At 38.0% G+C, this 22,146-nt stretch overlaps 1 protein-coding gene across 8 annotated transcripts in view; it reads left to right on the top strand.

Moving 5' to 3' along the window:
* Positions 1-22,146, top strand: part of INPP5F (inositol polyphosphate-5-phosphatase F) — a 96,511-nt gene that overhangs the window by 51,268 nt on the left and 23,097 nt on the right. For 5 of the 8 annotated variants that reach the window (XM_070482175.1, XM_070482172.1, XM_070482160.1 and 2 more), the window contains exons 4-13: positions 8,713-8,841; positions 9,062-9,229; positions 9,347-9,403; positions 11,470-11,668; positions 12,208-12,387; positions 13,286-13,353; positions 18,128-18,252; positions 19,027-19,104; positions 20,035-20,155; positions 21,809-21,937. In XM_070482175.1, coding sequence (XP_070338276.1) covers positions 8,713-8,841; positions 9,062-9,229; positions 9,347-9,403; positions 11,470-11,668; positions 12,208-12,387; positions 13,286-13,353; positions 18,128-18,252; positions 19,027-19,104; positions 20,035-20,155; positions 21,809-21,937 — 1,254 coding nt within the window. Of the gene's footprint in view, positions 1-8,712; positions 8,842-9,061; positions 9,230-9,346; positions 9,404-11,469; positions 11,669-12,207; positions 12,388-13,285; positions 13,354-17,568; positions 17,763-18,123; positions 18,253-19,026; positions 19,105-20,034; positions 20,156-21,808; positions 21,938-22,146 lie in introns of those variants that run through there. The other 3 variants (XR_011493522.1, XR_011493524.1, XM_070482179.1) reach the window with 3 other exon arrangements.

Here is a 22,146-nt window from a genome sequence, read left to right as displayed (position 1 = left end):
CCCCACAATTCAATACATATTTTTCCAGGCTGGGTTCATGGGGAAGAAGTTTGGGGAGAGGGTTAAATTGTTTAAAAAAAACAAGAAAAAATAGTTATTTTTATGCTTCAGGTTTTATGGGAGTTTGACTATCTAATTTTAAGAAACCAAAATTAAAACAAATTTAAGAAGACACTGATATTCTGTTTGTTACAGGAACCCAAAGAAGACTAGAGTGTGTACTTCTCGTTTCCCTTTATTGGTACTGGAGCCAGAACACTCTTTACTGCTGCTCATTCAGAGACAAATCACTTAGCTGGCAATTAGGTGGATTAAAAGCAGGTGTTAGCAGTTTTTGTTTGCATTTTATTTTAGGGAAGAGCAGCCAGTCTAGCAAAAATGGTATTAGTTTACTAAGCCAGTAAATTTGTCATCAGTGTCTTTTGAATGGCTTTGCTGACAAAGTGAAAGATCAGTATGGCTTTCTGTCACCGACCTTTGCCTTGAGGGTGAGCACCCCTTGGGCTGGCTTTCTGGTTTGAGCATTAAGCCTGGGGCCCTGGCAGTTAGATTTAGAGCAGGGGACCAGCTCATCCAGCACCTTGTCCACTTGTCAGTCATCAGTTTGCACGTTTGACACTCCCATCCCTGGGGAAATGAACTGTCACTCCTCATCCAGAGGGGCTTGGGACCCTTGTTGGACTTTTCAGGGAGGTTTTCTGATGCCCTTTGTGGCCACCAATCTGTAACTTTTTTCTTTTTGGTGAGGAATATTGGCCCTGCACTAACACTTTCTCTTTTTGTTTGAGGAAGACTGTCCCTGCCTAACATCCATGCCAATCTTCCTCTATTTTGTATGTGGGACCCTGCCACAGCATGGCTTGATGAGCAGTGTGTAGGTCTGTGTCTGGGATCTGAACCCATGAACCCCAGGCCACCAAAGTGGAGCCTGCAAACTCAACTACTGTGCCACTGGGCTGGCCCCTGTAACATTTTTGAGACTAGTATAAATGGAGAGGAGAAAAGCTTTAGGAAATGACATTTACATGGAATTTTTAAACAAAAAAATGTGAATATGGTGAAATCTTAAAGGATTTTTTTATTCTTCAAACTTTTCTCTCCCTTGATACACTCAAGTGAAAGAGATTATCTTCAAATAAAAATGAAAATGAGATTGACTATTTTTACAGTACTGTTGGACTGTATAAGCTACAGCACTTATCAGGGGCGTTAAAGATATGGCCCATGTTAATTATTGAAACTGGGTGGTGACCCTTGTTAATTAGGGGTAAATGTGATTACTATAGAGAAAGTATTTTTGGATCCTATTTTAGGGAATAGTTTGGTACGCCTTTCTCTCAGGAGAATATAATTTTAGAAATTTGCACCTAAAGCCTTTTGTCCTGTCCTTTTTATCCAGTTTTTGGTAAAAGAGCTTTACAACAGTGAACAATAGGAGGAAGAGCAAAGAACAGCTATGTTGAAAATCACCAGTTGCTTTCTTATTTTCTGACATGTTAATTTAAATCTTTGGTATCATTATTTCAATTTCCATATAACTTTATTTAAAATGAGCTCTTAGAAACTTTAGTTTTAGGCTTTTTAAAAATTACACAGTAAATTGTAAATGGGGAGAAGAAAAAAATGTCACCACTTAGAAATAATCATTGTCAGTATTCTGCTGAGTTTTAATGGTTGTTTCCGTTTGCCCCAAGCTCTTTGGAGGACCACTGTTACTTTCAAATCTTCGGAATAGTTTTTATTTGCTGCATTTTTACAGATTTTTTTCCTACTTAACTCCTATTTTTCATGAGCATACATATCTTTTACACATAAAAAGACTTTTTTTAAACAAAACTGATTCTTACATCATCTTGGTATGTCTTTCTAATTTGGATGCCTGTGCATCACTTTGAATACCCACTGTTCTCATCCTCTCCCGGTAGGACCCTCGGGCTCTTTAGTGTGGCCACTGTCCTCAGATTTGCTGGGTCCTCGGTCTGTCTTCTGTAATTGGAGCAGAAGCAATTTTATTTCAGAGTCTGGAATTAGTAGACTTTCTAGTTTTCTGCCTCAGTTGTCTTTTTACCTCAAGTATGTGGCTTGTTTGCCAACTTTTTCTTTATAATTCACATATTACTGTACAGTTCACTCATTTAAAGCATATAATTCAATGGTTTTTAATATATTTACAGAGTTTTGTGACCATCACCACAGTCAGTTTTAGAACATTTTCATCACCCCGAAATGAAACCCTGTACTCACTAGCAGTCACTCTTCATTTGCCTCCAGACCCAGCTCCCTCAGTCCTAGGCAACCACTAATCTGCCTTCTCTCTCAAAGTTTGCCTATTCTGAACATTTCCTATAAATGGAGTCATGCAACATGTGGCCTTTTGTGACTGGCTTCTTTTACTTAGCACAATGTTTTCAAGATTCCACGCTTGTTGTAGTATATATCAGTACTTAATTCCTTTTTATCCCATTGTCTGGATAGACCACGTTTTATTTTTCCATTCATCAGTTGATGGACATTTGGGTTGTTTCCACTTTTGAGCTGTTATGAATAATACTGCTGTAAACATTTGTGTACGAGTGTTTGGTGGCCATTGTTCTCTTTTCTCTTGGGCGTAAACCTAGGAATGGAATTCTGGGTCATATGGTAACTCTGTGTTTAACCTTCTAAGGAAGTGCTAGGCTGTTTTTCAAAGTAATGTGCCATTTTAAAAAAATGATCTATACAAAGGTATACAGAATCTGTGGGGTTCAAACAAATGAGAACATAGATGTTCTTTCTTTTGAAAAAACATCCTTTAAAGTTTTATAGGCTTGCCATATCTGCATATCTTATTTGCTGTATCTCATTGCCTTAATAGATCATCGCATCGTTTTCCATATTTAGTTTCCCATTAGACATCTGTTTGAAGTTTCAACTCCAGATGGACATAGATAGATACCAACTTTTAAAGTAAAATCATTTATTTTCCTTTTCTTAAACAGCACAGCATCAGCCATTAATCTTGGTTGTGAAATGCCAGTTGGTAGAGCGGTGGAACAAGTAGGGGAGCCCCATGGGGCTTGTGGTGGTCGTTTTCTTTTTGAGATCCTGTGTATCAAAGTTGTGATAAGAACCAAAGCACATGCTACACAGAACTGGCTGGGCCTCTGGAAAAGGGAAGCTGATCCCTCTGTCAGCGCTACACGTGGTAATCCCAAGGGCTCTGTCTAAACAAAGCATCTTAGGACTGGAAGGGATCCCAAGAAATAGTTTTCTTTATCCCTGCTTTTTGGTAGGACTGAATTTAACCGTTTTTTTAAAGAACAACTCAGCAAAATAAAAATTCTGGTTTATTGTTGGACAACATTGTTTCACTCATATATCAAACAGGCCAAAAAATATAAACAGCAATTTCATAGACAAAAAAGGAAAAAAACCTTTTCTCTTTGATCTTTTTAACCATCTCATACAAACCAACCACTCATAGTACAGCTAAGTACATATGCAAAGAAAGTTACTGGAATGGTTGGAACTGAATTTAACCTTTTTAAAAAGATAATGGTCTAGGGGCCGGCCCGCTGGTGTAGCGGTTAAGTTGGCACGTTCTGCTTCTTGGTGGCCCAGAGTTCGCTGGTTCTGAGCCCGCGTGCGGACATGGCACTGCCTGGCAACAAGCCATGCCATGGTAGGCATCCCACGTATAAAGTAGAGGAAGATGGGCATGGATGTTAGCTTAGGGCCAGTCTTCCTCAGCAAAAAGAGGAGGATTGGCAGTAGTTAGCTCAGGGCTGATCTTCCTCAAAAAAAAAAAAAAAGACAAAGGTCTATACTTTCTTTCTAAAGGTAACTATATGGAAGATTCTAAAATATCCATTGAAAATGTTATATTTGAAGTGATTTTAAATTTCTATTTAGAAAAATCAGTTGTAAAAAATAGAGACTTGAAGATAAGATGCTGTAGTGAGCGTGCTTTGCTATACAGATCACAATCCTTATCTGAAACATTTGGGGCAATATTTGTTTTAGAATGCAGGTTTTTGGGGGTTTTCAAAAGGTTATTCCATGTGTTCTGTTTATACCCAGTGAGTCTGGGGTATTACCCCACAATATAGCACATTAATATTTCTTGAAGATTATATGAATATTCATACAATGGGAGGTAAATGATGACAATCACTAGCCTCATATCAGTTCAGGGTGTAGTTTGCCATTAAATGAGTTTGTAACAAACTTAAAAGTAAATTTTCAGGTTTCTGAGTTTTTTGGATTTTGGAGTTGTTGATAAGGAAGTTAAAGGATATTGGGTCTATATGAATTCTGTTCTAAGCCCAGAAAGGATAGATAAAAAAAGAAACAAGAAAAATAAGACATTGCCAGACCTAGAGAGAAGCAGCATCTTCATGGACCGTAAATGTAACAGTAGATTGAACTGAGGCCATAGGCTCCTGGGTTCTGGATCCAGAAGCAGGCAGTGGCAGGTGGAGATTTGGCTCCTACACAGTAAAGGGAACTGAAAGGGCTACATGGGGAATGGGAGCCTGGAGCCATGCTTAATACTTGAAGCCTGGAGCTGGAGTGGGGCTCCCCAGCTTGTCAGAGGAGGCTAGTAGGTTGTCTGCACTGAGTGGGGTAATTGTGCATAAAGAATTCTCCTATCTCATAAGCTAGTAGCGCTTCCCTTGAGAAACACTGATCTCGGCAAAAGATAAGGATCTGAATTAACACAATAACAACCAGCATGAAGTAGTTGGGGTTGATAGGAGAGACTTTCGGAAGGAGAGTAATGGAAGATGACTCTAAGGTTTCTTGCTTAAGTGATCCAGTGGGTGATGTAGTTGTTGCCTGAGATAGGGCATACCAGAGAAGGAACAAGATTTGGGAAACAGATGTTGACCAGTTTTGGAGATACCGAGTTTGAAAGACTAGTCAGTAGTGGGGAGATGTTATATTTTTGGATAATGAGCTCAGAGTAAAAGAATGGAGTTAGAAATGTGGAGTTAAACCTAGTGGTAGTTAAAATGAGAGGAGAGTATAAAATTTTCTAGATAGATCATGAAGAACAGGAAGAGAGCTAAAGATAGAACACTGGGAACCACTATAATCTTTAGACACAGAGATGCCAACAAAGAAGACTCAGAAGGAAGAGTCAGAGGTGAGAGAGGAACCCAGAGAGATTGACGTCATGGGGACCAAAGGAAGAGATGGCAGGGAGTGATTGTTAGTGTCACACCCTTGGAGTTAAGGGTTATCCTTTTCAGAGTTGAGGAGGTCCTTGTTTTACTCTGCCTGAGTAGTTTCACTGGGCCTTCACTCTTTGACCTACCCCAGTTAGACTATTTGTTGCTAGTGTTGTTGAGTGGATTCTGACTCCTAGTGACCTTGTGGACAGTAGAGTGGAACACTGCCTGGTCTTTTTGCGCCATCCTCTCACTTCCAGTGCTGTGTCAGACAATGCTCCACTGCTATTCATAGGGTTTTCATGGCCAATTTTTTGGTAACTGGGTGGCCAGGTCCTTCTTCCTAGTCTCTCTTAGTCTGGAAGCTCTGCTGAAACCTGTCAGCCATAGGTTACCCTGCTGGTATTTGAAATACCGGTGGCATAGCTTTCAGCATCACAGTAACATGCAGCTGCCACAGTGTGACAACAGACAGACAGGTGGTTTGGTTCCCTGACATGGAAACAAACCCGGGCTGCAGCAGTGAGAGTGCCAAATCTTAACCACTAGACCACCAGGTCTAATCAGGCTATAGTCTTCACAATTCCAGTGACTGTGTCACTGTTTGTACCCTGCTAACTCACAGAGAGGATTCCATGGTTGAGGAATAGATTTAAAAAAAAAGATTCTGGTAAATTTGAATGATATTAAAGGTGGTAGGAAAGGGACTAATTGGGAGGGGTGGGGGATAATGGAGCAAGGTCCTGATCCTAGAAGAGACACAGCAGGAAACCAGCCTTGCAGAGAGAAACAACCCCAATCCTTGTGAGAATGAGGAAGCTGTGGGTGCAGACTAGATATGCTGCTAGAAGATTACTTTAGAATAGCTAGATCTTTAGAATTGTCTTAGGTATATTCCTGGGGGCAAATTTTGCTGCCTTGAGTCCTCTGAAGGAATAACTGAGTCTGACAAATGTATAATACCCTGTTTTGGATGTTAAAATTGAAACAATCTATAACTCGGTTTGGGATATCTTTTCAGATTTTTTAAAGAAAGTGTTATTAATAAGACTAGGTAGTTACTAACATTCTGTGTAAAAATGGTTAACCAACAATTGTTCAGTGCCTCAAGCAGAAGCAGCAGCAGGGGACTAAGGGGAGAGTATCTTTTTAAAATGGCTCCTCTGCTGCCCCACTGAGTCTGCACCAAGGGAGGTGGGGATGTGTGAGGTATGTTCATGGAAGAGCGGAGTGATGGTTTTCCCAGGACTGCTTATATGCCTTGTGTGTGGATCTGGAAGTTGCCACTAGCATCAGAGCCCATTCATTCATTTAGCAAATATTTATTGAGACCTCCTATGCTGAGTACTGCTGAGGCACTAGAAACGTGTGAGTCAACAAAGCAAAGATCCCTGCCATTATAGAGCTTACGTCATAGTGTGTGTGGGACAGACAATTAACATCAACATCATAAGTTATATTATGTCATATGTTGGGAGGTAGTAAATACTATGGGGAATAAAAGTTGAGCACAGTAAGGGTTGGAGAGGGAGTGGCCAGCGTTGGAGATTGTGGTCAGGTATCTGGGGAGAGGGTGTCTGGGCAGAGAGTACAGCTAGAACAGAGGTCCTGAGGTGGAAGCATTCCTGACATGGTGAGAAATGGCAAGGAGGCCAATGTGGATGGAGTGGAGGAAACAAGGGTAGGAGAGTATAGGAGATGAAGGCAGTGAAGGGAAGATGAGGGCTTGGTTTGGGACTTGTTGAGTTTGGGGTGGCTGGTAGAAATGTTGAGATTTGTAATGCTAGAATTTGGTGAGAGAGCTAGGCTGGAAATATACATTTGGGAGGGAAGAGTTGGCATATAAATGGTATTTGAAGCCATGAGACTGGATGAAATCACTGAGGGAATAGTGAATGCAGGTAGACAAAGGGGTCAAGGATTGAACCTTGGGGTGCTAAGACAGTAAGAAGTCAATGGTCAGAAAGGAGCCAGTAAAAGAGATGAAGAACGATGCGTGGAAGCCAAGTGAAGACAGTGTATCAGAGGATGAGGGAGTGAGGAACTGTGTCAGATACTACTGAGAGGTTAAGATAAGGGCCAAGAATCCACCACTGGGTTTAGCCAAGTGGAGGTTGTTGGTCATGCTGAAGACAGCAGTTTAGGTGAAGTAGTATGGGGCCAAAGCCAAATTGGAGTGGGCTGGGGGGAGAGAGAGGGATTGGAGGTAGCGAGGAGGACAAAGAAAGAGGACACTAGCTGGCAGAGGGAGAGACTTCAAGTATAAGTGACAAAACTCTCCACTTCCAAATTTGATAAAACAAGAATGCCCCCCCTTAAAATTTCCTTTTTTTCGTTTTTTACAGGGAAAGATTCACCCTGAGCTAACATCTGTTACCAATCTTCCTCTTTTTTTTTCCTCCCCAAGGCCCCAGTACTTGGTTGTATATCCTAGTTGTAAATTGTTCTAGTTCTTCTATGTGAGCCGCTGCCACAGCTTGCAAACTGACAGACAGACAGTGTGGTTCCACGACTGGGAAGTGAACCCAGGCCGCCAAATTAGTGAAGACTCAACTTTAACCACTAGGCCATCAGGGCTGGCTCAAAAAAATGTTGTAATCAAAGCTTAAATTAGCTTTTGTTCTCCTCATTAAGGTTTTTGTTTTCATCCTGTTTATTGTCTAGTAATAGTTATTTTGTAAGTAAGACACTAATAATAAGCATTTAGTAACTATTAGCTCGTAACAGGAGTCTGCCACTTGGTGTAGCAATAAAATTAGTGTTGAAAAAATAGAATTAGTCTGCATATGGTTAATAGAATCCTTGTGTACCTTTCTGAATATTTGCTTTGTGTGCTGAGCCACATGAAATTCTCTGTAAAACTGTTGACTTTAACCGGCTAGTTGCCCTCCTCTTAACACGTTGCCATCCTCTTCCTCCCTTTGTTAGTTGGACTGCACATTTCCTTGCAGTTCCTACCTACTGCTTCTTCAAATTTAACTAATCTCTTGCCTCAAAGAGTACGTTTTTATGCTGATTTAATTAGTGTGTGTGAGGATAGGAGGAGAGAGCGCAATTGAAATGTCCAGCTTTTAAGATTCCCAGTAGAGCAGACTCTTGACATCTTCTCAACCAAAACACTTAGTTAACTAGCATGAATGAGTATTTAGCACAGGTAGCTGTAAAGTAATGCCCCTGAAGCATAGCACATGTGTATTTTGCAGTATTTTTAATCTTAGATGCCAATTTCCAAAGCATTAATAAACCTCAACCAGAGGATTTTATTCTTCAGTTATATTAGATAAGAGCTTACCATAATTACAATCCTAACCTGAATTTTCTGCCCCTAGATCCTAAGTATATCCTGTCCTGAATTCTTTATCCTCTACTGTAGCTTTCTAATCATTGAAACCACAGCTGTGTTTTGTAATATCAGTTGTCTACTTGTGATTTTACTGACTCTTGAGATTTACTTTTAACCACAGTGCACGAGCAGTAGCATCCACTTTTGCACTCATACTTGAACATTTAACAAGCAGATATTGATAATAATGAATTCTCTCTCTCCCTACTTATTTAGCTCTGTAAGAAGCATCATTTTGGAATTAACAAACCAGAGAAGATTATACCATCTCCTGATGACTCAAAGTTTCTCCTGAAGACCCTTACGCATATTAAATCCAATGTATCTGCTCCTAATAAAAAGAAAGTAAGAATTTAATTGATATGGGCTTGGAATTTATCTTTGATTAGTTTTAAATTGAGTAATTTTCTGGCCAGTAAGCATATTTTCAAACCACTTGTCCCATTAAAGTGCTGTTTCTGCCTGGCCTTGGGGTTATTTTCACTTCTTCCCTAGGAAGTTGTATATTATCCACATAGTGCTTTACGTGTAATTCCTGCAATAATAGTAGATTCATTTCTTACAGGTTAAGGAAAGTAAAGAAAAAGAGAAGTTGGAGAGAAGATTACTCGAGGAATTGCTGAAGATGTTCATGGACTCAGAATCCTTTTACTATAGCTTGACCTATGACCTGACCAATTCGGTGCAGAGGCAGAGTGCTGGGGAGAGGGACCTCCGGCCCCTCTGGCAAAAGGTACCTCTCACAGCTCAGACCAGGGTTTGCCCTCAGGACAGTTTATGACCTGTTTGGCTTCCGTAGGAAAACTGAAACAATGTGTTTCTGAACTGTTTTATTCTCTGCCTTTCCCAGGTTGATGACCGATTTTTTTGGAATAAGTATATGATACAAGATCTTACTGAGATTGGTGTAAGTAGTTGTTTCTAAAATATTCTGAGTTAGTCATCGTTGTTAAGCAAATATTTTTTAATTGTGTTAAATTTAAAATCTCGCTGTAATGTTTCCCCTATAGGATGGAATTATTTAGCTGGGGAAAACGAAGGCATTATTTTAAGGCAGTTCACAGTACCACAGCCTAGCCACAGGCCAATCTTTTAGCAGGTTCTCATAGGATAGTAGTAATTTAAGGCTGGGGAACTCATGTCTACAGAGTTCCTGTAAAGGAGCTATTTTTTATTGCTCATTGGAAATGTTGAAGCCCAGTTTTCCTTTAATGATACCAAGTCATTTATCTTTCCTGTTTCCTCCTCTAGCGGTTGGGGCAGACAAATCTCCAAGGACATTCTGAGACTGCCAGTATTTGACTCAAGGAAGACAGGGAATATAATGAGATTATCGCATGAGATTCCTTCTGGTTTCATGATTACTTTCTGCTTTTAGTCTGTCACATGTTTTGGAGAATTATGACTGTCCAAGGACAATTAATTCATTTATCCAGTCAGTCAACAAAGATTTTTTGGAAGGGCTGCTATGTGCCAGTTACTGTTCTGTACACAAAGTGGGCAGATAGCTGAGTAGTGTCACATATTATCTTTTTCTTAACCTTTCAGAAATTTCAAACCTTTTTCTTTTTCTCCCCCTTGGTGGCAGTTACTATAAATGATTCTGACTATCTGGTGGTGTCTAACACTAGGTATCTATCCTGCCTCTCTTGTGAATGAGGCCTGAAAATGTTCTCACCTCTCTTTATGATGCTGATCAACTATGACCATCAAAACTCTGTGGGTAGGGGATTAAAAATAAGGGTGTCTATAATGCGTATTTGTCCTATTTGCTGACATATTAAGTTCTAATATGTTTTGCAGAGTTTTTTCAGATACCCAGTTAAAACTGATGACTTGCAATAAAGGTGGCATTTGACAACATACATTTCTCTGTTCCTGTCAAGAGTTTTGCATTTATTGATAGAATAAAAATGCAAATAGTGGGAATGGTGATAAGAATAGTGAATGCAGGTAGACTCTTCACTTCCCTATTTTCAACTCTAACCACCTTCCTAAGATCCTATCCTCATAGGCTCCATGAAACAAAACAAAACTGTGAAGTAGGACCTAGACAATATGATTATGGAAGAAGAGATGAGTTTGAAGTTGATGCTGAGGTTAAGGCTAGATTCAGCCATCGAGATAGGAGAGAAAGGGGGACGAAGAACAGCTCTCTGGAGCATTTTTTGTCGTCTCCTGTCCCTGCATACAGTCAGTTGAGAAATGTGAGTCTTCTTAATCTGAAAGACACAGAAGAGGAAATCTCTAACTTTAATTAATACTCTCTTAATTATGTTTGATGACTTTTTAAAATAAGATATTTATGGAAAGGCATTTTTTTTTTGATTCATTTACCACTTGGATTTTAGCTTGGTGAAGCAAGTTTTTTTTTCTAAACTAGAAAATAGAGTAGACCTCTGTGTTTCATAATAAAGTGATGAGAGTGGTTATATTTTCTTAAAGGTTTAATACACTTGGGAGTTAAAATCAACCATTAAGCTTTATTTTCTTTATACCAACAGAAATAATCACAATAGCTACATTTGTTAAATACTTACTATAAGGCAGGCACTGTGCTAAACACTTTTTACATCTTACTCATTTAATCTTCACCACAACCTTACAAGGTAGTAGTTTTTTGTGTTTCACAAAGCAGAAGGTGGCAGCGTGGTGAGGTTAAGTGATTTACCTGAGAGAGTTAGTAAGTGCTGGAGCTTGAAGTTGTACTCCGCGGTCTGGCTCCTGTGCTGTGGTTTTCTCAGGAAGCTCTTTTTGAATGATCACCATAAAGAAAAGGAAAGGCTCTCCTCTCCACTCTACCCTCTCCCTCCCTCCATTCCCTAGTGTTCTCCAGTAAGCAGAAAATATGGTTAAAGAATGGAAGGTTTCTGCTTCTAATAAACTGACAAATATGTGTTAGCCACCGTTGGGGTTTAAGAAAGTAGCCGTGCTGACAGGATAGAAACAACATGATGTTCATATTGTTTTCAGACACCAGATGTGGACTTCTGGATTATCCCCATTATCCAAGGTTTTGTGCAGATTGAAGAACTTGTGGTTAATTATAATGAATCATCTGATGATGAGAAAAGCAGCCCAGAAACCCCCCCTCAGGAGTCTACCTGTGTAGATGACATTCACCCACGATTTCTAGTGGCTCTCATTTCACGCCGAAGTAGGCATAGAGCAGGTGAGTAGAGGGCTGTGAGAGCGTGCAGATCACACCCAGCCGGAACAGAAAATCTGCCGATGAGTTGAAGTGCTGATGACAGTAATGGATTTGGAGACAGTTGGTTTCGAAGTACTCAGTGACTCTGCGATGTACTTGGGGACCAATTATTGGAGAAAGGTGAATGGGGAAGAGTTAGAAAAGGAGAAAGAAAGGAGGTTTGTATATGGAGAAGAGAAGAAAGTCACTTGGGATGTGGTTCTAAATCCCAGCGTTCCCACTGACGGCCTGTATCACAGTAACCCATCCTTCCCGAGTGCCAGCACCTCTGGGAAAACCTTTCTCTTTCAGTTCGCAGGAACTATCTTAGCTTCAACTTTTAAAAAGCAATGATGCTATAGTTACGATTTTGGGTAAGTGGATACTGTTCTGCTTGGCAGTTGCGCGTTAGATCCCCAGGGCTATTCTGAAAGACGTAGATTTGGTTAAGAAGCATAATCTAGTTAGACTAAGTAATTTTTTAAAAAATGTTGGTGTTTTCTGTTTTAATTTGCTTATAGGAATGCGCTATAAACGAAGAGGAGTGGATAAAAATGGAAATGTTGCAAATTACGTGGAGACTGAGCAATTAATTCATGTTCATAATCATACCTTGTCATTTACTCAAACACGAGGCTCTGTGCCTGTCTTTTGGAGCCAGGTTGGGTATCGATATAATCCAAGACCTCGGCTAGACAAAAGTAAGCATATCAATTATTTGGTTTGCAGATGATGATTTCAGAGGGAATACTTTAAAAAGTGTTAGGTACTTTATAGCTTTGGATTTGCTTTGCCAGATCCTTCATTCAAAACAGTAACTCATATAGTGAAATTTAATAGAAAGTGATATAATAATAGTAATAATGTTTGTTGACAATTTTAGTAATTTAACAATAAAAAAATTCCCCAACAGTAGAGCAAAACATAGCTTGTTTCAGATTTTAAATTATTGTTTCTTTGAAGAATACTTTATTGAATGCTTAATTTTGGAAAAGGGTAAATGTAGCCAATATTTGTAGAAGCAGGAAATAACAAGACAGCATTGACAAAAAGTAGATAAAGTGCCTTTACTCAAGTGTCTCACTGTGAAAGTTTTGTTTTAAATATTGGGGGTTTAATTTTCTTCCAGTATTTTAAATTGAGCACTGGAATAGCTAAATCATGTTAATCTAATTAGATTACTGAATGAAGTTGATTTAAAAAATTGTTTACAGAATATTTTTCTCTCAAAACCTAATTTATATTCGTGAGATTTCAGTAAAACTTCAACTTTTAATATCCTTTTTTTTAGAGGATTTTTATTCTTTTGTTATAAACCACATGAAACCTTTTCTGACAAGTAGGCTGGATATGCAAATAATACATGTCATAATTTCACAGTTTACACTTTATGTTTCAGTTTAGTCTAATTGGGAAAAAAAGAAATCAGAATATTTGGCTTAGCATTTCATTTTAAAATATAGGTATTGGTTTTAGAGAATCTTAGTTCCATTTGGGCTGTCATTAAATTATTTAAAAGTAAGAGTAAAGATGGAATAGACACTAATTTCTGTCTTAAACATGGGAAGGAAAAATAGATTTTGTATCACTTCTTTGTAGGTGAAAAGGAAACTGTTGCCTATTTCTGTGCTCATTTCGAAGAACAACTGAAAATTTACAAAAAACAGGTGGGCTTTGATCTAGTAACAAAATGTTCATATTTAGAAATGATTGTGTATCTGTTTCTTTAAATTTCACGAAAATAACAATGTACTTTTCATAATTAAGCAAAATGGCATTTGTCATGAAGTTGAAGAACACATAAGCTAAGAGTATTCTTAATATTCTTTAAGAATTGTCATTGAGTCAGCTACTTGAGACTGTTTTTAGATGAGATTAGTCTACTGTCAGTTAATTTTTATAATCTGAGAAGTACCTAGAGCAAGAAATCAAAGGCATCTCTCAGTACCACATACAGTTCCACCTCCTAGAGATAACAGTTGGATATGTATCTTTCAATATTTCTTTCTCTGCCCACCTTTCTTATGTATTCATACACTCATATGTATGAATGTGATCATATAAACAAGAATCAATTTAAAACTCTTATGTGAAATACAAGTTCAGTAAGATGACCAGATTTCAAATACAAGAGTAATATAGAACAGTCAGTAACTGTCTTATCCAGTAGCAGTGACCAGTCTGAACGTGTAATGCCATGGGATGCATTTTTCTAACAGCAACAAAAATAAAAAGAGGAAGAAATAATCTAGAATCTAATAAACATACAAAAAAGATACCGTAAATATGGGGGAGGGGGAAGAATTACTGAAGAACACAAAAGAAAACCTGAATAAATGGAGAGAAAATACCATGTTCCTGGAAGGAAAGCCTCAATATTATTGAATAGACTCCAGTTCTTCCAAAACTAAGATATAAATTTTGTGCAGTCCCAGAGAAGGTCCCAGCAAGGAAATAAAAAGCAAACCCTTAGACTGAAAAAAATTATACAGTTTGATAATAAGAGATAAAGGCAAGTATTTGGGGAAATCAGAACTCTCACACATTGCTAGAGGTGAGCATGAGTTGGTACAGCCGGTTTGAATGGTATTATCAATCAAAATAAAATATGCTTATATTTTTAGCCCAGTAATTTTGCTTTTTGATATCTATCCTACATACCATATACAAAAATCAATTCCAGATGGATATTGATCTAAATATGATGAGTTAAACAGAGAAAAAGGTAGAATATATTTTTCACCTTGGGTCTCAAATAAGACTTAAAAACTACCAACTATAATGAAAAAAAATTGATAAATTTGACTTTACTAAATTTTAAATTTTTATTAAAACTTTATCATTTGTTATTCATTGAAACTTTGTTAAAATTAAATAGGACTTAAAAAGCACCAACTATAATGAAAAATTGATAAATTTGACTTTATTAAAATAACTTCTATTTGTTAAAAGGCACTATTAAGATAATGTAAAGGCAATTTATGAAGTGGGAGAAGATATTTAAGATTTTTTAATACATATATATGACAAAAGACTCATATCTAGAGTAGTATAAAAACACTCTTATAAATCCATAAAAAAGATGTATAACCCAAAAGAAATCTAGAGAAAAGACATGAGAAGACTCTTCATGAAAAAGCATACCCAAAAGATCAATACACGTATGAAAAGGTGGTCCACTTCGTTAATCACCAGGGAAATGCAAACTAAGACCACCACTCACACATCTGAATGGCTAAAATTAAAAAATTGGGAAATACCAAGTTTTATCAAGGATGTGGAGCAACTGGAACTCTAATACAGAGAAGTTTTAAATCTTCCTGAGAGAAATGTGTTCAATCAAGGAAGTATGTACAGGAACATTCATTGCAGCATAAAAGCAACCTTGATTGTTCATCAGGAGGGCAGTGGGTAAGTAAAGCAGAGCACATCTAAAGTGTTGAATACAATTGCTTAAAAATGATGTGGTCGATCTGTGTGTACTAACACGGAAAGATCTTAAAATCACAGAGTGAGAAAAGAAAGCATATGGTATGTTACTATTTAAAAAATCCCACAAAACAAAACTGTCTCTTATATATATGTACTTGTCTTGCATATATATGTTCTCATACATCCATGGCATGCACATTTATATGGGAATGAATTTATGTGGGCTGAAAGGGGATGCCCCACACGAGTAACAGGAGGTCCCTCCAGGGAAGGCTGTGGGCCTGGGTTGTGGTCAGGAAGGATTTGACCTTTATCCACGTTGGAGTATTTTATGATGTGAATAAATTCATGTGTTAGCAATATGTGTAATTATAAATAGCATTACAAAGAAGAAACCACAATTTAAATGTAACACATAATCATTGTAAAAATGGAAACAATACTGAGGTGTGTAAAGGAAGCAGAAGAAATAGCCTCATCCCTGCTCCCTGTTGTCTTTAAAGATCTGTTTCTACACATCACTTTTATAGGCGTATATATTAAACAGACACCTCCTCGTTTCCAGCAGTACCCTGACAGTGTTCACTCTTCCACCCTTATCCTCGAAATTGCTCTCTGGGAGACGGGCCCACGGTTGGTCTTCCTCAGTTGTGAGGGCGCCACTGTTGCTCTTGCCAGTGATTGGTTGGTTTAATTCTGTGTCTGTTCGTTGGCAGTTTGGCCAGTGAGGTCTAGTGTGAGGGGAAGTCTGCTGGGAGGCTTCTGGGAAAGATTTCCTGCTCTAATAGAAAGAGGTACAGGAACCCACAGTCTCTGTGGTGATTGTGTCCGCATTTGATGTGGTACTGCTACAGCTATGTCAAGACCATGAAGGAACTAGCCTGAGGGTTGACCAGTACGCTGAGGATGGCAGAACAAAAAGATGGAAAGAACTGGTATCGGTAACCACCGAACTGTGCAATTCTGGAACTAAGCAACCTCCAGACTTCTTGTTCTGAGATTTGAGTCAGTGATTTGTCATTTGCAGCAAATCTTGACACATGCGTATATACACATTCAATATTTAAGTCAAAAGAGGGCTATACTATGTGTACTATTATTCTGCAATTGTTTTCATTTAATATCTCATGGCTTATTATTTAACCATTTCTCCACTGGTGGACCTTTAGGATGTAATTTTTGCTATTATAAAAATTCTCCAGGAAACATGTCTTATATATTTTGGGACACTTGTGTGCTTTATAAGATGAATTTCTAGAAGTGAAATGGCTGGATCAAACAATGTATATTCATTAAAGTTGATACCTACCACTCTGTTGCTCCCCAAAAAGATCACACTAGTTTACACTCTCAGCACAATGGGAGCCAGTGCCCATTTCCCCATATATTCACCAATGCTGTCTATATTTAGTATTCAATTTTTGCCTGTGTATAGGTGAAAACTAGTTTTCTGTTTTAAAATTTGCATTTCTATGATTATTAACAAAGTTGTGGTCTCACGTTGATTGGCTATTTGTATGTTTTCTCTTGTGGATTTCCTCTGTATCCTTTACCCATTTTTTTCTTACTGAACGTATAGCACTCTTTATATATTACTGGTTTTTATGTTGCAGGTATATTCCCCTAAGTAGTCCTTTGGTTTTTTTCACCTTTGCTTATACTGTCATTTGTTACAGGTTTTAAATTTTTATGTTGTCACATCTGTCCACCTTTTTTTAATGCCCTCTGGTTTTTATTTTATGCTTAGAAAGTCATGTCCCATCCTACAGTTATGGAAACATCATCCCAAATATTCTTCTAGCTTTTTGTAACTTGAAGAAAAAGCATTTAGATCATTAATGCATCTAGAATTTATTTCGTGTATAATGAGATGTAGGGAGCTAAAGTAATTTTGTCCCCCCCATGTAGATTCTTATCCCAATACCATTTATAGAATAGTCCATATTTTTCCCAGAATGATATTGTTATCTTATCTTAGATTCCTCAGTGTACATAGGTCTGTCTCTAGGCTCTTTATTCTGTTGTATTGAGTCATTTATCTGTTTCTACACTAGTACTATATTTTTATATATATAAATTTATATATATAAAATATATATATTATAAATATATATATTTAATTGCTATAGATTTAGAGTATGTTTTGCTCTCCAGTGGGACAAATCATCCTTTATTACTAGTTTTCACAGTTTTTTCTACATATTTACCCTTCTAGATGAACTTTAGAATTAACTTGTCAAGTTCATAGATCTTGATCGAATTTTGATTCAGACTGTGGAATATATTAATCTGGGGAGACTTGACATCTTTACAATATTGAATCTTGCCGTCTGGCACCATGATATGTCTCTCCATTTATTCAGGTTTTCTTTTATGTATTTCAGCAAAGTTTTATAGTGTCCAGTATGTAGGTCTTGTATCTATCTTTCTTTCTTTCTTTCTTTTTTTAGGAAGATTAGCCCTGAGCTAACATCCACTGCCAATCCTCCTCTTTTTGATGAGGAAGATTGGCCCTGAGCTAACATCTGTGCCCATCTTCCTCTACTTTATATGTGGGATGCCTGCCACAGCATGGCTTAACAAGCGGTGTGTAGGTCTGCACCCGGGATCTGAACTGGCGAACCCCGGGCCACCGAAGCAGAATGTGCGAACTTAAGCGCTGCGCCACCAGGCCGGCCCCTTGTATATTTCTTTAAAAATTATTCTAGAAACTTTAAGTATTTGCTATTATAAAGGACCTTGTTTTCATTATGTATTCTAATTGGTTATTGTAAATAAATAATGTATAAAAAAGCTGTTAATGTCATTGATGTAAACAGTTGTATAAACGTAAATGTAACAAATGGACATCTAATTTTATCAGGAAAAAATTGATGCTTGAGTGGATTAATTTCTAAGTATGGCTATGAAATATTTCTAAAACATAATTCCAAATAAATTCATTAAAAATCACATTATCAGCCTAACATCTGATTAAACTGAATTTTTTCTTTCTCTTTACTCTCACAGGTTATTATTAACTTGGTAGACCAGGCAGGCAGAGAGAAAATTATTGGTGATGCTTACCTGAAGCAAGTGTTGCTCTTTAACAACTCACACCTCACTTATGTTTCATTTGACTTCCATGAGCACTGGTAAGATGGCTTCCTGAGAGGAGTTTTGATCAGTTGCAATGTTTGTGGTAGATGCTGCTACAGGGACCTTAGTTTTTCTTCTCTTTATTGGGAAGAAAAATTTCTTCTTCTCATCATTGTTAGAAAAGGAAGGAGAATCATTTGATTACTTAGTTTTAATTTTCCTATGGGTTTTATTTTGGCTAAAAATTTAATTATTCCTGAAATATTTTCAGTCTTTCTCTTCCAAAATTACTTAAAGACTTGAGTTCCATTTTTCCTTTTGTTATTCAGTTAACTTCTGGAGCTTTTCCTTTCCACTTTAGTTTGAGCCTGTAGAAGTAATAGTCTTCTTACTTAAAAATCATCCTGCTGTCTCATCTTATATTCTGTTAGTAATACTTCTTTCCCTGTGGATAGAGTTCACTAGAGTTTGCTCTTGGAAAACAACAGTTGGTAAATCTTTTTGATGGTAACTTGTGTGTATTTTGAAAGCAAGTTTCTCGTGTCATAATCCTGGCTCTAACGTGGGTATTGAAAATTTGGTGGTAGAGAAGCTTCTGATGCCTGGGATATGTTTCAGTGTATTCTTAAGTATATCTTCTTTCACAATGCAGATTAGTTATAAACATTTATAAAATTGCTTGTATAATTTATAGTAGTGTTAACCTCATGTATTTATAGTAATAATTTTCTTTAAGTTTTCCAAGCAACCTTAAATATCATACCTTAAGTTTAAAAAAAAGAAAAGAAAGTCATTAAAGACTTTTTTCTTTCTTTTGGCATGTATTTTAGCCGAGGAATGAAGTTTGAGAATGTTCAAACACTAACAGATGCCATTTATGACATTATTCTGGACATGAAGTGGTGTTGGTATGTATTTCATAAGTCCGTTTGACAAACTCTTGGTCTGTGATATCATATTGTTTGTCTGGTGCCACTAAGCATTAAAATAATAGCAGCAAGCTTAGAAAGCATTTTTGTTTTTCTTGTTTTGCTTCCCAACTCCTGTTCTCCTTTTCAAGAGAGTGTTAGTTATTAGGCAGTGTTAGCTTTGAACAGGGAAAAGGTGTCAGATGGTTGGGCAAAATGGAATGGAATGGAGTAAGATCCTCTTTAATTCCTTCTATTCCTCCATGGTCTGCATTCCTCTTTCTCCTCTTTCACACCATCCCTAATGTGAGAAGGAAGGATTAGAGGTACTTGGTCTCAGTTTTCAGTCATTTCAAAATTATCCGAGAAGGGAAATGATTCTCAGATTACAGGAGGGAGATGTAGGAAGAAGAAATTGGCTTAAAGGACAGAAGAGAACATTCGATTAGACTTTAAGGCTGTGGGTGGCCAGAGAAATTAGATGAGCAAGGCATGCTGCATGACTCCTCACTGGGTGGCAAAATGAATTAGTCTGTTCAAGCAAGTTTAGATGCATTTCTACATGGAGTCAAAAAGGAGGGACAGGATGGTGTTTTAAAGTGCCTTCTGGTTTTAAACGTGTAGAAAAGCATAACTTAGGGTTATGTCAGGTCTGCCTAGCAGTTGTATGAGTTGGGGCAAGTTACTCTTTCTGCACCTCAGTTTGTCTTTTTTCAAAATGGGGGTAAGAATATCTTCCTTGTCAAGTTATTGTGTAAATTAGCAACAGTGTCTACAAGGGACTCAGTAGTGCCTGCCGTGTCACAATATTCCAAGCAAATTGATAACCAATGCTGCTGTTATTATTGTTGTATTTAAAGAATTGTGGTTTTGGAAAAACTTATTAAAGTATTTCGTATTGTAAAATATTCCCATACTGTTTTTGAAAAGGGTTGATCAAGCTGGGGTGATCTGTAAACAAGAAGGGATTTTTCGTGTTAATTGCATGGACTGCCTGGATCGCACCAACGTGGTCCAAGCTGCCATCGCACGAGTGGTCATGGAACAGCAGGTAATTTGGAGTCTGTTGGATTGTAAATATTCATTTCCATTTTTATTTTCACATGTAAACAAATAACTAAAATCTTTGTCCTGTAGAACATTTACAGCATACAAACATCCTTCTTCCATCAAAACCCGGAAAGGTAACCTTAACTAGAAATAAGTTGAACCAAGTGACATTTTCTTAAGTACTCTTTTCAAAAATGTGAAGTCCAACATTTGAAAATTTATTGGGTGGAACTGTGTGTTCATATACCTTTTATTCTTGACATATTGTGAGACTTGGGGCAAGTTACTTTCTGCACTTCAATTTTTCTTTTTTTCAAAATGGGCATAATAATATCTTCCTTGTCAAGTTATTTGACAAGTTATTTTCTCTCAGCTCCAAACCTTCTGTATTTGGGGCTGGGAGTCTGTACATCACATTTTTTTTTTTTTTTTTTTTTTAAAGATTGACACCCGGGCTAACAACTGTTGCCAGTCTTTCTTTCTTTCTTTTTTTTTTTTTTTCCTGCTTTATCTCCTCAACCCCACACACAGTTGTATATCTTAGTTGCAGGTCCTTCTAGTTGTGGGATGTGGGATGCTGCCTCAATGTGGCCTGACGAGCGGTGCCATGTCCGCGCCCAGGATCCGAACCCTGGGCCGCCGCAGCGGAGCACGCGAACTTAACCACTCAGCCGCGAAGCCGGCCCCATGTACATCACATTTTTGCTCGGCTGGCCAGCTCCATGTCAGGCTCTTCCAATAGGGGGCGCTAAAGGAAGACCACGAGGCTGGAGGAGTTAAAAGGGACAAGCTTCTTCCCCTGTGTTGTATTCTGTCAGTGGTGCCCTCTCTGGGGCTGTTGGTTCCTTTGACCCCACAGAACCAGCCTCTTCCCTTTATGCCCCAGTTGGTAGCAACTGCTTCCTGCAGTAATGATGTCTGTTACTCAGTATCCCCTTTTAGATCTTTCAGTCCTCTAACACCTGAGAAACCAATTTTCAAGGTGGAAGTTCCTAGCATGGTTTTTCGGCTTTTTCTTTTTCTTTTTCTTTTTGATAGAACCTAATGACTGGCCTTTGAGGATGTCAGTCTGCTCCTTCTAATGTATCATTGAAGTAGCCAGGCTTTTGAGCCCAAGTCGTGGCTCTTCCACATACTGGGTGTTGACCCCATGCAAAGAACTCAACCTCCCCAAACTCCTGTCTCCTTATCTTTAAAATAGAAGTAATAAGAGTATTGATTGTATAGGATTGTTATGAGGAGTAAATGAGATAATTTATGTAAAAAAGCTCTTAGAACCCTAGCCCTAGCATATAGTTAGCATTTCTTCGTCACTTACTGTTCTGCTACTATTAATATTATTGTTGTTTCGATGTGCTTTTTTAATAGTTTCACTTCATAGGCAAATTTAAAACAAAGACAAAATGTAATATGAGCCTACCCATTAAAAATTACACCAAAACGGTATAAATATTTCATTCTATCTATTCACCTGTAGCAGTTCATAAAACTCTCTCTCAAGTGGTGCTTTATTTTGAAAAAGTCTGAAAACACCCTTTCTTTTATTTAAGGGTCCTAAATTGTATATGAACATGCTTCCTTTTTCTGTATTATATATTTTATGCTATGGTTTCTTGGCTCATATTTAGTTAATCCACCAATGTGTTGATTTTAGCTGAAAAAGTTAGGTGTGATGCCCCCGGAGCAGCCACTACCAGTGAAATGCAATCGGATCTATCAGATTATGTGGGCCAACAACGGTGACTCCATTAGCAGACAGTACGCGGGGACAGCTGCTCTGAAGGTAAATACCTGCAGCGAGCATTGGTGGATCATTCTGTGGGACACACAGTGTGGTTTAAAACCAGCTTTGTTTTTGAGAGAAAGATCGGTGAGCTATAAGTGGTAGGTCTAGAATGTTAAGCTAAGGCAGGGGTCACATATTCGAGTTCCTGCTAAGGCCAGGTGATGTGACTCACGCAGGCCACCCATTAGATTAAAGGGAGAGATGGG

Source organism: Equus asinus, chromosome 2 (assembly GCF_041296235.1).
Source record: "Equus asinus isolate D_3611 breed Donkey chromosome 2, EquAss-T2T_v2, whole genome shotgun sequence".
NCBI lineage: Eukaryota > Metazoa > Chordata > Mammalia > Perissodactyla > Equidae > Equus > Equus asinus.
This window is presented reverse-complemented; position numbering and strand designations above follow the sequence as displayed.